The sequence below is a fragment of the Chaetomium tenue genome, assembly GCF_020726465.1.
Source record: "Chaetomium tenue strain MPI-SDFR-AT-0079 chromosome Unknown F5144scaffold_3, whole genome shotgun sequence".
Taxonomy (NCBI): Eukaryota; Fungi; Ascomycota; class Sordariomycetes; order Sordariales; family Chaetomiaceae; genus Chaetomium; species Chaetomium tenue.
Genome location: NW_027117331.1, coordinates 851,538 through 866,518, shown reverse-complemented (window position 1 = coordinate 866,518; position 14,981 = coordinate 851,538). Strand labels below are relative to the sequence as shown.

The following is a 14,981-nucleotide window of genomic DNA, read 5'->3' as shown; positions in this document are numbered from 1 at the left end:
CGCAAAAAAGACATGGATAGGTATCTCCCCACGCAGTCCATCCGCCCACCCACCCCCCTACCGCCTTCCTTCCTTTCCTCTCGTGACCTTTCTCCCATCATCTCGTGACCTTCCTCCCATCATTTCAGTCATCACCTTTCGCCTCTCCCTGGAGTGGTTGAAACACACATTTTTTGTTGTGTGTGCATGTTGCGAGAGTATAAAAAGAGAAAAAAAGAAAAAAGAAAAACGGCAAAATAACCCAAGAGTTAGTTGCGTATACCAATTAGGAGGGTTCCCCGTCCTTGCTTTGAGGCATGTCTCACTGCCATGCCAGGTGGAGACGGCCGTTGAGACATGGACACCTGCCTCCACGACGACTTGGAAACGAAGTGGAGAAGCAGCCGACACGACCCCAACGCCGGCGCGGCCCGCCCCTCCCTCTTCCTTCCCCTCACCGGCTCAGATGAGACCCAGACCCGGACAACACTCAGGCCGTCCACCCGAGGGTATCCAGCAGCGTCTTGGACTCCAAGCCACTGAACCCGGCCACACCCAGCGCCCTGACCTGGCTGCTCCCACGCAGAGCAGCCAGCCCGCCAGCAATCTTCCAAGCCTCCTCCTCACCAATGACAAACAAGTAGCGCTTGCCCTCCTGATCCCTAATCGTGGCGCGCAGCAGATGCAGACCCTTGCCCTTCTCACCACTGGCACCACTCACAGTCGACCCACCGGTAGCGGCAGCCTGCTTGCAGTTGCCATCACACACGCGGCCAAACTCATCAATGTACCCCACGGCTTCCTCGCCCAGCATAGTCTTTGTGGCGCCGCGCTCGGCTGCGCGGCGCCCGCCCTGCGGCATGGTCTTGAAGAAGGGGTGGTTGGTGGGGGCGGAGCCCGGGGTGTTGGCGGCCTGGGCGGAGGCGGCGTGCACGGGGCACCAGATCTCGACGAGCTTGAGGGTCCAGGCCTTGACGTCCCACTCGCGCTGGGCGACGCCGCGGACGTCGTCGTCGACGAAGAGGCCCGCCGAGGTGACGCGCAGGATGAGGCCGTCCGTGACGGGGCTGACGCCCGAGATGAGCTGGGAGGCGGGGGTCTTGGAGAATTGGTTGAGGTAGCCGTAGACGGCCTTGATGATGATCTTTTGGGGGTCGCTGGTGGTGTAGGGGCCCCGGGTGGAGGGTGGCGGGGTGGTGCGGGCGGTGGAGGCGGATGGGGCCCAAGAGGATTCGGAAAAGTCCGAGATGGACTTCTTGCGCGCTGGCTTTTTGGGCTTGTCGTAAGGGCGGTAGGAGTAGGTGTCTTCGGTGCCGGTCGCAGAGGCGGTAGATTTGGTTGGGGACGGGGCGGGTTTGGGAGGTGATGGTGGAGGTTTGGTGTAGGATGGTGGAGGCTTGAACGACGGCGCAGGCTTGGGGGTTGACGGTGCAGGCGCGGGTTTTGTTGGAGATGGAGGGGCTTGGGACGGTGTCGGTTTCGCCGGCGGCGGGGTGGATGCCGCTTGGGACGCGACGCTGGGCGGTCTCCCATTCGGCCACATGCTGGTCTTCTCGCCGACCGAGGAGTAGGCGTAAGTGGTGCCCTTGCGTTCGTTCCTCTCCCTTTCCATCTCCCTCTCCATTTCCCGTTCCTCTTCCCTCTCCCTTTCCCGTTGTCGTTCCTGTTCTCTCTCTCTTTCCCGTTCCCGTTCCTGTTCCCTCTCCCTCTCCCTTTCCTTTTCCCTTTCCCTCTCTGCTTGCTCCGCGCGGAGCCGAGCAAGTCGTTCTTCGCGCTCCTTCCGTTCCTTGTCTCGGGCAGCTTGACGCTCCCTCTCTTGACGGGCCCGTTCCTCATCCCTCTTTCGCTGCTCCTCTTTTAGCCTCGCCTCCCGCTCCCTCGTCTCTCGCTCGCGCGCCTCGCGCTCCCTGGCCTCTTGTTCGGCCTTTTCGCGGAGCTCCTTCTCAACCTTTTCCCGCACCTCCTTTTCAAGACGCTCCCGTTCTTTCGCTTCCTGCTCTTGCCGGAGCCTCTCTTTGATCTCGCGTTCCCGGGCTTCCCTCTCCCTCTTATCACGCTCCTTGGCTTCGCGCTCACGAAGTTCGCGTAACCGGCGGGCGGTGTCCTCCTTTTTCTTGGCTTCGGCCTCCTTGACCTTCCGCTCCTCTTCCCTTCGCCGCATTTCCTCCCGTGCTTTTTCCCACGCACCCCTTGGGGCTTCCGACTTTGCCGATGCCGGTCTAGGCGTAGGCGGTTGCGGTTGCGGTTGCGGTGGTTGTTGTTTCGGCTCCGGAGGCGGCTGTGGCTTCGGCTTGGGTGCCTCCTTGGGTGCCTCTCTGGGCGCCTCTTTCGGTACCTCCCTAGGCACCTCCCTTGGTTCCTCCCGCCTCGGTTCTTGCGGTTTCGGTTTCGGCTTCGACTTCGGCTTGGGTTGGGACTGAGGCTGCGGTTGGGGTGGTGGAGCTTGTTGAGGTTGAGGCTGCGGCTGCGGCGGCGGTTGCGGCCGGGGCTGAGCCTGTGGTTGTGGCTGCGGTCTGGGTTGGGCCTGTGGTTGTGGTTGGGGCTCAGCATGTGGTTGCTGCCTCGGCTGCTCCTGCCAAGATTGGTACTGTCCACCACCGCCTCCCGGAGCCTCATGTTGAGGAGGTGGTGGCGGGTGAGGGGGCGGTCCCTGGTTCGGCGGGGGCCCGTTTTGAGGCGGAGGGGTGTACCACGACGACCCTGGCCCGTTGCCGTATCCTCCTCCCGGTCTTTGGTGGCCTCCCGACTGGTTGTTACTCTGCCCATTTTGCTGGTTCGAGGAGCCGTTCAGCTGGCGACCCAGAAGGAAAGCTGCTGCGCCAATACATGCCACCAATGTTACCCACAGCAGCGGCCACGTCTTGTCGGGGCTGCTGAACATGGCCACCACCACGGGGCTTGCGAGATTCGCCATGATGATGACCGCCAGCGTGCTGACGACGCCGGCAATGAAGCTGTTCCATTGTGGCTTTAGGGAGGGTAGGTAGAGGAACCCCGCGCCGGCCGAGTGTTCGGGGATGATGAAGACGTCGTATTTCCCGGGCGGGAGACCGGAGCCACCGGCCGTTGTCCTGGGGTTCTCCCCATGCGGGGGCGGGGGCGGAGGCGGCGGTGGCTGGCTCATGGTTCGCGAGGGGCCAGCGGGCCCGAGACCAGGTGTGTTGGTCTAGAGGGAAGGTTGTCGACGGTAGGTGAGTCGAATGAGCGCGAATCGGACCTTAGTGATGTATCAAAGCAGCCATAAGGATTACAACGTCATGACAACAACTAGACGGCAAGATGGGTTAGCGGGAGAGGTGCGACAGTGGCCCAGAGAGAGATAGAAAACCGTGGCTGTTGGCATTGCATTGTACATGAGAAGAGGGCTTACCGTGAAGCAAAAGCAAGGGACCGAACTCCAAAAGCGCACAAGCAAAAACAGCGAAGCCAATTGCGCTCAGGTCAGACGAGCGGGACAAACGGCGGCGTCGGCCTTGACTGTCTAGTCTATCCAGCAGCACCTTGATGTCGGTCGTCCACCCCAGCCCCGCAATTTATTTCAGAACCGATGTCGTGTGTCGTTCGTGTTGTCGTCGCCAATTCCTTGTATACTGGGCCGTTTCTGGTGTTTCGAACGCGGTGTTGAATTCTCGGGGTCGCAACGGTTTTTCTCGGACAGGCTAGAAGTGGCAGGTTTGCGCAAGCGACGGATGGGTGGCCTCTAGGAAAAATGCAGGCACGGGCCCTGTTCTGTTTACTTTCGACGAGCTTCTGGCCATTCGGCGGCAGAAGATTTGGTGTGGCGCACGGTCCATCTGCAGCCCAGCCAGCCGAGCCAGCCCAAAGAAAGCGACAACGAGGCACAGAGCCGTCCCGCCCATACCGGGGACACCTCTGCCGGGCCTTCCCGCCTCATTGTCGTTTCTTCCTGCCCGTGGCCGTGGAATTGCATTCTGGTCACCCGACCCCCCAACAAACGGCTTAAGAGCTATGTTCCTTGCAGAGGTTCCTTTTTGAAAAAGGGGCACCCAGCACTAACACGCGATGGTCAGGGAAGTTCCATGCTGGTCAAAGGACCCTGAATACGGGGAATCGAACCACAGAGACACGTTCCTGAACACCGCATCAATTGACCACGCGCAATTGCTCTCAATTTGGCAACCATCCCTCAACGGCCGTCTGCGCCAACTCCCCCTCCTTCCTTCCCCCCGGATCTCTCATTTGTCTGTCGTCTCAACACGCGTCACCAGGAACCAAACAACGAATGGTAGTCGCCCCTCCACAAAACAAAAGTGTGCGCAAACGCTGACCAACCTCCTCCTCAATGGAGGGGCTGGTGATGGCACCCTGGACACCCAATCCTGCCAATCCGACTGATGTTCTGTGTTCTGTCCACTTTGACAGGTTGTGACGGGCCCACTTTCCCAACGAATCGCGCGAGTAAGACAATGAAGGACCCTGAAAAGTCACTGGCTGAGACTGGCCACAAGCAAACCCGCGGCTCCGGCTCCGCTTCGCGGAGTGTGGGGGGAGGGGACGATTCCCCTCGGTTTGTCCGACCTGACACTGACGCCCAGCCACCCTCGAGCCACCCGAGGTTATCAATCCATCAATCCTGCTTCTGCCTTGGTTCTTGTTGTGCAAGGTTTGCCAATTTCTACCGAATTTATGAGGGAATAATCTCAGCGAATGCTGATCATGATGTCAGTTCAGCGCAGAGGAGAAGATGAGCAGAGGATTGCTTGTGTGAAATTGAAGCGTTTCGACGTGTTTACTTAAACGTTAACCGCTCGTGTTGCCGAGCAACGAATCACTAAATACTGCGTCGTCATCGCGGGGTGGGTGACGTCGCCCAGACCGCCAGCTCACCCATCACCAGCCACTCTAATGAGGGGCACACAAGAACTCGGCTGATAGGACAACTCATCAGCAAAAGCTCTTGGTATCCTGGGTTTGTCTCCTTTGAGGATGTCGTAAGCGAAACCGGAGCCGCCGTGGTCGGCGCGCTGTTGCAGTTTGTTGTTGCCATTGCAACCTAGAATGTGCACAAGCCAGTCATTTTGTGCCCATCTTGTAAAGGTAACGTTGGATCACGACCGACAATCGGTCGATTGCCAGTTGCCCCGGCAGTGGCACCAAACCCGTGTGGCATTGGAAACCGAAGAACGCCTTGCGCGGCTTGTTTCCATGTTTCCGACTCAACAACACCTGCGGCAGCGGCGGAGGAAAGTCAGGTAGAATAGAGTGGGAAATCGCCGGCCTGTATTTCCGACTTGCTCTGTGGTATGTATCAAGGAAAAGTAAAACCCAACTATGACTGTATCCATGCTCCATAGACGTATAGCAAACAAACCAATGCACCTCCACGCCGTTGCCAGCGTTATTGTATCCCCGAGACATCCCAGCTTGTAATCATTATCAACTTGGAGGCTGGATCAAAACCATTCCCAACTCCACAGCCCAGATTAGGACCTCCAACGCCTTCCCGAGGAGCCATTCCAGCACCACGACCCCCTGAACGCCGGCTAGAATAAACTTGACAATCAGCAATAGCACGGCGTTGATCACGCCGCCTCCCGTTTGTTGCTCTTCTTCCATCTTCTCCTCCTCCGCTACTGCAACGATAGTCGTCCCGGACGAGCCACTCCCCGCAGAAACCGCAGAAACCGAAGACGAAGCATCCATATCCCAATCCATCTTTTTGGGAGGCGGCGGTCCCCGTCACAGGTTCTTAGCGCGTCTGTTCGCCGCGCGGAGCTTGCGGTCCAGGCCATCAGCCGCTTCGTTGGCCTGGTCCAGCATGCCGTTCTGGTAGATGACCTCGTCGTTGATGGCAGTCCCGAGCTGGTTCAGCCGGTGGACCACGGCGCCCAGCTCGCTCACCCTCTGGTCCTGCTCCTGGGTGACCACCTTCTGCCGCTGCAGCACGCCCTCATTGTCCAGCTCGCGCGTCTCCTCCGTCTCCGGCAGCGGCGCGCCAATCGTCCTCCCCACGGGCCTGCGCGTGCCCACCAACTTGACCCGATCACTCTCCACCTGCTCCTTTCCCCCACCACTTCCCGACCCCCTCGTAGCCAACGCCGCCGCCAGCTGATCCAACAACCCCTTCTCATACTTCGCCGCCTCGACCGCGTCCCTCCTCCTCGTAAACTCCCCACCCCCCAACCTCCCAGCCTCCTTCATCACGCGCAGCCCCTCCTCCAACGGCCCCAACAAACTCCCCGCCTTCACCAACGCCCTCCTCGCCAGCGCCTCCGCCTCCCTCACCTCCCCCTCCCCCACACCCCCCGCATGCTCCCTCCTCGCCAGCGCAGCCCTCGCCACCCCCAGCTCCCTCTTCATCTCCTTATTCAAATCCACCCACGTCGCCGGGTCGCTCGCAGCGGCCAGATTCGCATCCCTCAACCCAATCGCCGGCACGCGCGCCTCCACACTCACCCCCGACGCCCCCCCACCGCCGCCCCCACTCGGCAGCGCCGGCAGATTCAAAAACGCGCGCCAGGCCGGGGTATCGCGCCAGCGGCGGTCGGGGGGCTCAGCGACGGCGCGGAGATAGCGCTCGAGGCCGGCGCGGCGCTGCTCGGTCAGTTCGGGGGAGGCGACGGTGGAGCGGAACCAGGATTTGCCCGGTAAGGGGGAGGGCGGGGGGGTGCCGACGAGGGAGGTCAGGGCTTGGTGCAGGGCGGCGAAGTCGGAGTAGCGCTTTTGCACGACGAAGGAGCGGAGGGGGAGGCGGATGGTGATGTTGTAGAGGGTGTGGGGTTTGGTGGTGGTGTCGGTGGGGGTGTGCAGGGAGGTGCTGGGGATGGAGATTTCGAGGGGGGGCGCCATGGTGGGTTGGGTTGGCTGGTGGTGGTTTGGTGGGTTGGTTGTTGTTGGGTTGGTTGGTTGGGTTTTGAGTAGTTGGTGGATGGGATTTCGGAGTGTGGTTTGGGTTGAGGATGGATGGGTTTGGTGATAGATTGTGTTTCGAGCGGTCGGAGAATCGGGGGATTGAAGAGGTGGGAGCTGGGTATGGACAATCACAGGGAAAGGCCGTTGGCGGTGGCTGGTCTGTTTCGGACGGCAGTTTCGAGTTCGGACGGTCTGAGTGGAGGGCGGCCTGCTTTGTCGAGCTAGAATTGACCGGATACGAATAGTGGATACTAGTATAATGGCAGTAATGCAAAAATGTAGCGGAATAGACGGGTATCTCGTGGGGCGTGAGGAAACACAGAAAACAAAGAGAAGATGGCAGGAACCTTGATGATGCTCGGTGCCTGGCGGTGTTCTGGGCACGAGATCGCTGGTGTCATCGACTGCCGGGCTGGTTCGAGACCTGATTGGCCGGCGGGCGATAAGCACGGGACCCAGGCCCAGACCCTTGCTCGCCACTCTCTCGCCAAAAAACAGCCGAACTCAAGCGGAAGTACCGCCGAAACCTATCACTAACTTGAACGAAAAGAAAGCCCTTCAGAAGCCCATGGTCAATTGTTCATTTAATTTACTTTCTTTTATTTAATTTATTTTACTTATTTTTCTTGGTTTTCTCTTTTTTCTTAGTTTTCCTTACTTCTTTCTCTTTTCCTAATTCCTTTTACTTTCTTCTTTTCTTAGTTTTCCTTCTTCTTTCTCTTTTCCTACTTTATTTTCCTTCTTTTTTTCTTGTCCTTCTTTCCTTATCTGCTTTCCCTCTTTTCCTGATTCCTTGCTCCCCTTTCGAGTTTGGGTTTTTTTTTTTGGCCAAAGGGAGCTCGCTTGTCCGCCAACATCACAAGCAACAGAGCACAGAAGTCGGTCCCGTCTCAATCCGCCACCACGAAGCCCAAACAGGCAGCCCGGGTCCCGAAGGTTGGAATCATAGGGGGAACTCTATTCCAACGATGGAGTCTGAGTCGAGGAGAGGGGAAGGGGGGCTGCTGCTCCAAAACGATGCCGTGACAGTCTTGTCATGAGGCGGAGGGCGGAGCTAGATAGGGAGGTAGTTCATCTTGGGTTCTTCATACAAAGAAAGCGTGTCATTTATCGGATAACTACCAATGTCCCGCTCCGTCTCACCGCGGAAACGGCTATCAACGGGGCAAGGAATGCAGGGTAAGGTTGTGGGTGAGGTGGGCGAAGTCGCCTCATCTAAATTGCGACTTCCTCATAGCTACCTATCTGGTGACTAATTCTCACCGGGCGCCGACATCAACCGCGCCCAATCGCCTGTCAATCGCCGGAAGCGAGGATTGGGTTGCCAGGAAGCATCACTGAGATCTCCCGGCATCTCTTAGGAGTTCACCTGACTCGGATTGACACTGCTCAGTGGGGGCCCTGATTCCATTTCACCCAAAGCCCGAAACCGCTTTTGCGCTGACTTTATACTCGGAACCGGCATTGGGGATAGTCTCTCTACCTGAGCGTCCAGACCGACACCATAGCGGTCATTGCTGAGAGCAACGCCGCCCTCGTCCGCCAGCAGGTTGGTCTCCCGCAGACTCCCTCCCCTCTGGCGGAGCCGAGGTAGCCATTGGTTGCCTGTCGCTGCGGCGCAACACATCTTGTTGATGGCACTTCGGGAATCATTCCTGAAGTAATCTTCAACTTCCGATTCCCCTGCGCGCATCCAGAGCGCACCCAAGTCAGCGTCTTGCGCCACCTGTTCTACCGAAGGGCCAGGCGTTTATCGCCGCCCAAAAGCTCCTAGCTCCAGACGGGCCGTCGTCGCCTTTGAACTTTATGACGAGGAATGGATAAACCAGGCTTTGGTTATTGACGATCATCTCTGATCCCATTGAAATGAGTTGGGCTCGGCTCCTTGGCAGGCCCAGTGGCTATTCTACCTATCTGGTGATTCATTTTTCACGGGTGATTGTGCAGAACTCTTGGACTTCTCTTCTTGTTCTTTGTCGACCCTCAGCGGATATGGATGCTCTCCTAGCCGCGACGGGGTGAACCATTACGCCGCGGGTATCCATCAACGAAGGCGTGATAGCCGGCCTGCGACAAAAAGCTATCCTCCCTGCAAACTGCGAGTGGCGAGATAGCACGCTCTACATCAGTAACCTTGTGCTGGGCCGCCCGGAATTAACCAACATCATCAACCTCAACCACAAGGAGGCAGTAGCGGCTATCGAGCCGCTGTTGCTGGGGCTAAGCCCCAGCACCATCGCTGTGCCATTCTTAGAGGCTGTAGTAGACGACCGCACCAACGAGGTGGTTGGCTACTCGTTCGTGAGAGAGCCAAAGAACGCAGGGTGGGTCGATCGCTGCAGGCGATAACTGGGCATACAACTGGAAGGGGACAGGGACCAGGCAGTGAATCCCCGTGGGGTTTGAATCCCGTGCCCAAGCTACTTTGGTGACATCCAACCCTTGGGCTCGCGGTTCAGGGCGCGGCTGACTTGAGAAGATCGGTCACCGTTGCAGATTTATTTGTTACGAATTGGACGGTTGTGTATTTCTTCGTCGAAGTTCGAGTAAATGTTTTATAGAGACATGCACTTCGGACTGCAGACCTCAAGCCTCCCGGACTATACTACCTGATTTCCATCACACATAACCGCAACCCTAGGATACAACCTCCCCGCCCTCCACCTCATCGGTGACAGCTCTTTTCGTCGGGATCACACGGCTCAAACACATACCTCAAACACCCGGCCTCGACGTAGCCTCCCACATATCCACCATCCTTCTCGCCTGTTTCCTGCTGTCAGCCTTATGATCTTTTATAAGAGAGAACCTCCCATCACCAAAAAAACTCACAATTCTCAAAATTCCCCCGCATAATACTATAACACGTATCCTCCCCCCCCGGCACCGGCACATACGCATACTGCTCACTCACGCTCGTCCTACACCCCTCGATCCACGAGACCGAGTACCAGTACGGCACGCCGTTGGTGCGCGTATCAAAGCTCAGCGGCTCGCTGTCCGGGCCCAGCACCACGTCCACCGCGGCCGTGTCCCCCGTCGCGCACGCCCACGGGATGTACTGCTGCTGGAAGTACTCGTCGATGTCCGGGGGGTCTTCGCCGTTGGGGAAGGAGTCCGAGGCGTAGTAGCAGCGCTTGGCGTTGATGGCGAGGGGGGTTGAGGTGGGGCCGGTGGATGTGGTGGTGGTGGGGGTGGAGGTGGTGGTGGCTGCCCAGGACGCGCAGGTTGTGCTTACGGCGCAGGCGGAGTTGCCGACGCCGGGGAAGATGCAGGATGTGAAGGTCGTGGTGGAGGCGCAGGTGCTTCCTTCGGGGGTGCTCCATGCGGTTGATAGGGTGGGCAGGTCGGTGGGGTCGAAGGTTGAGAAGGTGGTTGCTGTTGCTGTTGGTGTTATTGTGACCGGAGGGCTAGACGTGGACGAGGTGGATGTGGTGCTGGTCGGGGGGTCGACCTCCTCAATGGTGGTGGTGCGGGTTGTCAACAAGACACAGGACCCGGATCCGAAGGTGGTGCTGACCGTCCCCGTGACCGAACACCCGGACTCGACCACGCTGCTGGTTGTGGTGCACGAGGATGACCCCGGGGCGGTGGTAGTGCACGACACGAAAAAGTCGGTCACGGTCGCTGTGGAGCAGGACGAGGTCACAGTCCTGGTTGTATCCGAGTCGTCCACGGCGCACCCGACGATGTTGGTGCACGTCGAGGCGACGTTGGTCGTTGAGGGGCCGACTGACGACGTAGTTGCGCACAGCGTCGCCGACTCGGTTTCGCACTCGTCTGGCCGGGATGAATATGTTGGTTTATGATCCGGGCCCACTCTGCGTCACCTTGTCAGTGTCTGTTTTGTGGCTCCCCCATTATGACTTCTTTCCGTTATTCTACAAAGATGGGTGGTAGGAAGGTCAGAAGCTTACGTGATTCGCGGCCATGGTGGTAGAGGACCTTGGATGTTGATTCCCGTTGGGAGGTTAATGACACCCGGGGGCGGCGGGCCCCTTACGGGTTATTAGCGGAATGTAGATATGTAGTAGAGTGGGAGGAAGGGAACTTACGGCGGATAAACGCCCGGTGGCAGTCGCCAGAACCACCCACCGATGTTGATCTCGGGCGTGCTAATACAGATCTAGAACCGGTTAGTACCTCAGCATAATCAACTCGGTCGAATCCCACGACACTGTGATCTTACAAAAAAGAACCATAGGTCACATGGAACAACAGCGCCGCCGTCTGTCTCTTCCGGCTCGTCAACTTCAGTCGTCACGGGGGTGATCACGGCTCCAGTCGGCCATTCCGAGAAGGTGACAATGGGACCTATGTCGGTCGAGGACGTGGTTTTTGTGGAGGGCGATGTAGTTATAGCACTTTGGGGCGGCGTCAACGTGAATGTTTCGCCGCCCGTGGTGATCGTCGTAGGGGCCGTGACGGTTGGTAGGGTGATTGGGGTGTTCGTCCCAATAATGACCACCCCTGAACTAGAAATGACTACATCGCCATCTGATTGAGTCCAGGTAGTGGCGATGGGAGACGAAGTTTCGCTGCTACTGCCTGATGGGGGGATCAGCGTGAACGTCTCCCCTTCGGTCGTAATTGTTGTAGGTGCAGTGACGGTCGGTAGGGTACTAGGGGTGTTCGTCCCAATGATGACCACCCCTGAACTAGAAATGACTACATCGCCATCTGATTGAGTCCATGTAGTGGCGATAGGAGGCGATGTGCTACTGGTCATGCTAGATGGAGGGGTTAACGTGAAAGTCTCTCCTCCCGTTGTAATCGTTGTAGGGGCGGTGACGGTCGGTAGGGTAATAGGGGTCTTCGTTCCAATAATCACTACTCCCGAGCTAGAAATGACTACATCACCGTCTGACTGAGTCCATGTGGTGGCGTCGATAGGAGGCGATGTGCTACTGGTCACGCCAGATGGAGGGGTCAACGTGAACGTCTCTCCTCCCGTTGTGAGGGTGGTTGGTGCGGTAACAGTGGGAAGCGTGATGGGCGGACTGGTTCCGATGATGACGACGCCGGAGCTGGAAATGACTATATCGCCGTCTGACTGAGTCCAGGTCGTAGCGCCTCCGCCTCCCCCGGTGTCAGAGCTTCCCGTGGCTTCTGTGGAGGTGGCTGAAGGCGAGCCGAACGTGAATGTTTGTCCGCCGGTTGTCACTGTCGTAAACCCGGTTGGGACAGGAATAGTAGTTGTCCCCCCGATGATGATGGCGGATCCGCTAGAGACAATGGTCTCACCGTTCGATGCCGTCCATGTGGTAACGCTTGTGCCTTGCTCGCCGTCGGATCCGGTGGTTTGCGACGAGTAAAATGTTTGGGACATTTCCGAGGAAGACGGCGGGGTCTGCGAAAATTCAGATGGCGAGGGCGGGTTTGACGTTCTGGAGGACATGGATGCTGTAGATGAGTCTGGCGAAGCGCTGTCTGAGCTGCATGACTTAGACGGCGTCATGGTGATAAATTCGGTGATGGTAGTGTAAAAGGTGAGGGAAGATGGCGAGTTTGAGCAGCTCTTTGACGTCCACGGCGGTGGCTCGGAGGAGGTAACATTGCCGGATAGGCTGTCACATCCTCCGACGGCGTTGCAAATCGTGCCGGCGGGACAGCAGCCATACATGCAGCAGATGGTGCCTAGGTATCCAGAATATCAGCACTGCGGTCATCGCCATCTCCATAATTGATTCAGAACGTTACTCACCAGCGCCGCAGAGGTTATGTTGACCGTTAGGGGTCTCACAGCAGGTGTTGCCATAGTCGTCCGACCCGCACCTGTCTTGACACCAGTACTCGTTTGGTGCACACCTGGAAGTAGAGCGGATGACGACGGCTTCCGTCAAGGCAGTGAAAACAACGAGCCAAAGAGTGGCTCTCCGAGGCATGGACAGCATGTCGACGGAGCTTAGGAGATGTCACCAGTAGTCCCGGACACAAAGCTAGGTCGAGCCCGTGGATTAAAGGCGAAGGAATGGAGAATTCACGGGTCATGGCGGTTGCCTTTGATATCCATCGTCTGGGGTGGGAAAGCGACCAGAGACAACCCCCTCCGAGAACTCGACCACATGGTACATTGGTACTTGCGCAACATGGCTGGTTCGTCACTCTTGGGAAGTCCTCCGTATCACAGGGCAGGTGGACATCGGCCAAGTTACGACTAACAACCTGTTCATTCGTCTGTCAAACAAGATTCCATCCGCCCGAATCCAACAGAATATCTTGCCAACCAAGGATTCTGGTCGTAGTGCAGGATCGACTTGAACTTCGGTGAAATCCTTCTTGACGACGGCATCACATGCTTTGGTTGGTAATCGAATCAGAGCATTGCTTGGAATAAGCGGTAGAATCATGTTGTCTGAGCAGTGAAACTAGATACCTACCCCCGGCTAAAGGGGGGAAGGGGAGTGGGTGAGTAAGCTGACGCCTTGCTGTCGTAGTGGGAACCATGGAACAATTGTCAATGCGTGACCAGTGCGGTGTCACAAGAATCATCAAGAGCCTCTAGAAGTACCTTTTGGTACCTGGGAGGGTATACTCGAAGGATCACAGCCCTGGATCGACAACACCAACTGTTTGGAGGGTGGTCACGGGCAGCGTTCGAAGTTCTTTTTGTACGTAGTACAGACTGGAGGCCGATCATGGCCGAGACAGTTTCTTTTATTTTTTATTCTGTCTCACATTTCGGGTGAGTTTTACCCGAGTGATGTAATCGAAGGTTGTTGTTCGAGCGTTAATTCATCGTTCGTTCCGGTCAGCACTTCCACGACGCCAATCCATCTCCATCCCAACAACCAACATCACCGTATCACCGCATCGCTAGACCACACCTTCAACATGTCTGAGGGCCGTGTCCTTGGGGAGATACTTGAGACACTGCAGCGTCTTGAGACGAGAGTCGATGGCCAAAAGGGTCGGCTCGACGCCATTGAGATGTCCATCCGTTCAGGGGGTGCCTCCTCCATGGCCACAAACAGTTCCATCGTGAACTCAGATCGCGACTCGACTGCGGCGGAGCAGCTCCACGAGTGCCCGAGCCCCATCACGCCGCCATCCGCGGAACAGCCTATGTATCCGGCCTCTGTTTACAGAGCATCCGTTGCCGAGATGCGCAAGCGCTTCGAGTTTGTCGATGCCAGCTGCTCTGATGTTCATCCCGTGCAGGCAGCCAGCCCCGATGATCTGCAATGGGACCAGACCCGCGTGGCACCAAATCTGGACCAGGACGAGGGATACGAACACGAAGTGGTATACACCGAGTCTGCCTATTCGAGGCCTCTCTCGCGCCTGGATCTCGGCGGTATGACCGAGGCGCCACCTCTCCCGAACAACATTCAGTTTCAGGGAGACTTTCAAGGGAAGGCGGTGCCTATCTATTCAGAAGAGCAGAATCACGAATCTGTCACCGATATCCGAGACATGCAGACCTCATACTCAGACCCTGCGCACACCCAGGACGAAATTCAGGCAGTCCGCTACGAAGATGTCCACCGCAGCCAAACCCAGAAGGGGATTACCCAGACGACTGGGCATAGGCATGACATCTCGCAGCGGCACGAGCACGTCGAGATGATGTACTTGGCCTGGGACAACTTCAAGATATCTCTCCGCTCCTCCTGGTGGCTCTTCTCGTCCGAGCAGAGGGCAGCTCGTACTGAGAAACGGCGGCTGGGTGAGCTCTGCGGAACTGGGACAACGCCACGACAGGGGCTGGGAGAAGTGCTGAAGTGGTATAGCTTGGCCATTCAAGTCATTCGTCGGACGGGAACGCAAGGTTTGGGCAAAGTGGACATGGCGTCGGTCGCTCACATGTGATAGTGTGATTCTAGTCTCATTCTTGTACTTTTCGTAGCAGTTGCTCAATTACTATTAGTTACTATGCGGTAGTCCTCTCCCTTGCTCCCGGCATGAATGAGACCTTCCACCCCAAAACATCAATAGCACCATACATGTGCATAAACGTGTAAGTCGTCCCTTTCTTCCCCTATTGTTCTCTCGACCCTGCCCGGCAGTATTCATCGCAAGTCCCTGATCAGGGCTCTGTATCCGTTGTGATTGCCATTATTTCTGTCCCTTCTATGATCTCCATTGTGCATGTGATGTGCATGTGATGTGCTATAATACCAAGAATA

The 14,981-nt window shown here is 57.3% G+C and overlaps 4 protein-coding genes across 4 annotated transcripts; 1 reads left to right on the top strand and 3 right to left on the bottom strand.

Moving 5' to 3' along the window:
* Positions 1–469: 469 nt before the first annotated feature.
* On the bottom strand, positions 470–3,839 carry F5144DRAFT_546202 (uncharacterized protein; the record flags this gene model as incomplete). Its single annotated transcript, XM_066787400.1, has 2 exons — positions 470–3,145; positions 3,717–3,839. 2 exons carry the CDS (start codon positions 3,837–3,839, stop codon positions 470–472), a joined length of 2,799 nt encoding a protein of 932 aa, XP_066644338.1.
* A 1,840-nt stretch (positions 3,840–5,679) lies between these two features.
* F5144DRAFT_566137 (uncharacterized protein) lies at positions 5,680–6,225 on the bottom strand (the record flags this gene model as incomplete). Its single annotated transcript, XM_066788539.1, has 1 exon — positions 5,680–6,225. A coding segment is annotated over one exon (546 nt), but the record flags the coding sequence as incomplete, so codon positions are not given.
* Positions 6,226–9,517: 3,292 nt separating this feature from the next.
* F5144DRAFT_600817 (uncharacterized protein) lies at positions 9,518–12,746 on the bottom strand (the record flags this gene model as incomplete). The annotated part of the gene is made up of 6 exons (XM_066791096.1): positions 9,518–9,618; positions 9,685–10,673; positions 10,770–10,850; positions 10,908–10,978; positions 11,042–12,489; positions 12,557–12,746. The coding sequence occupies 6 exons, from the start codon at positions 12,744–12,746 to the stop codon at positions 9,518–9,520; spliced, it is 2,880 nt and encodes a 959-aa protein (XP_066644336.1).
* Positions 12,747–13,578: 832 nt separating this feature from the next.
* On the top strand, positions 13,579–14,904 carry F5144DRAFT_610859 (uncharacterized protein; the record flags this gene model as incomplete). The annotated part of the gene is made up of 3 exons (XM_066791674.1): positions 13,579–14,521; positions 14,737–14,812; positions 14,862–14,904. The coding sequence occupies exons 1-3, from the start codon at positions 13,687–13,689 to the stop codon at positions 14,902–14,904; spliced, it is 954 nt and encodes a 317-aa protein (XP_066644335.1). The 5' UTR covers positions 13,579–13,686.
* Positions 14,905–14,981: the final 77 nt, after the last annotated feature.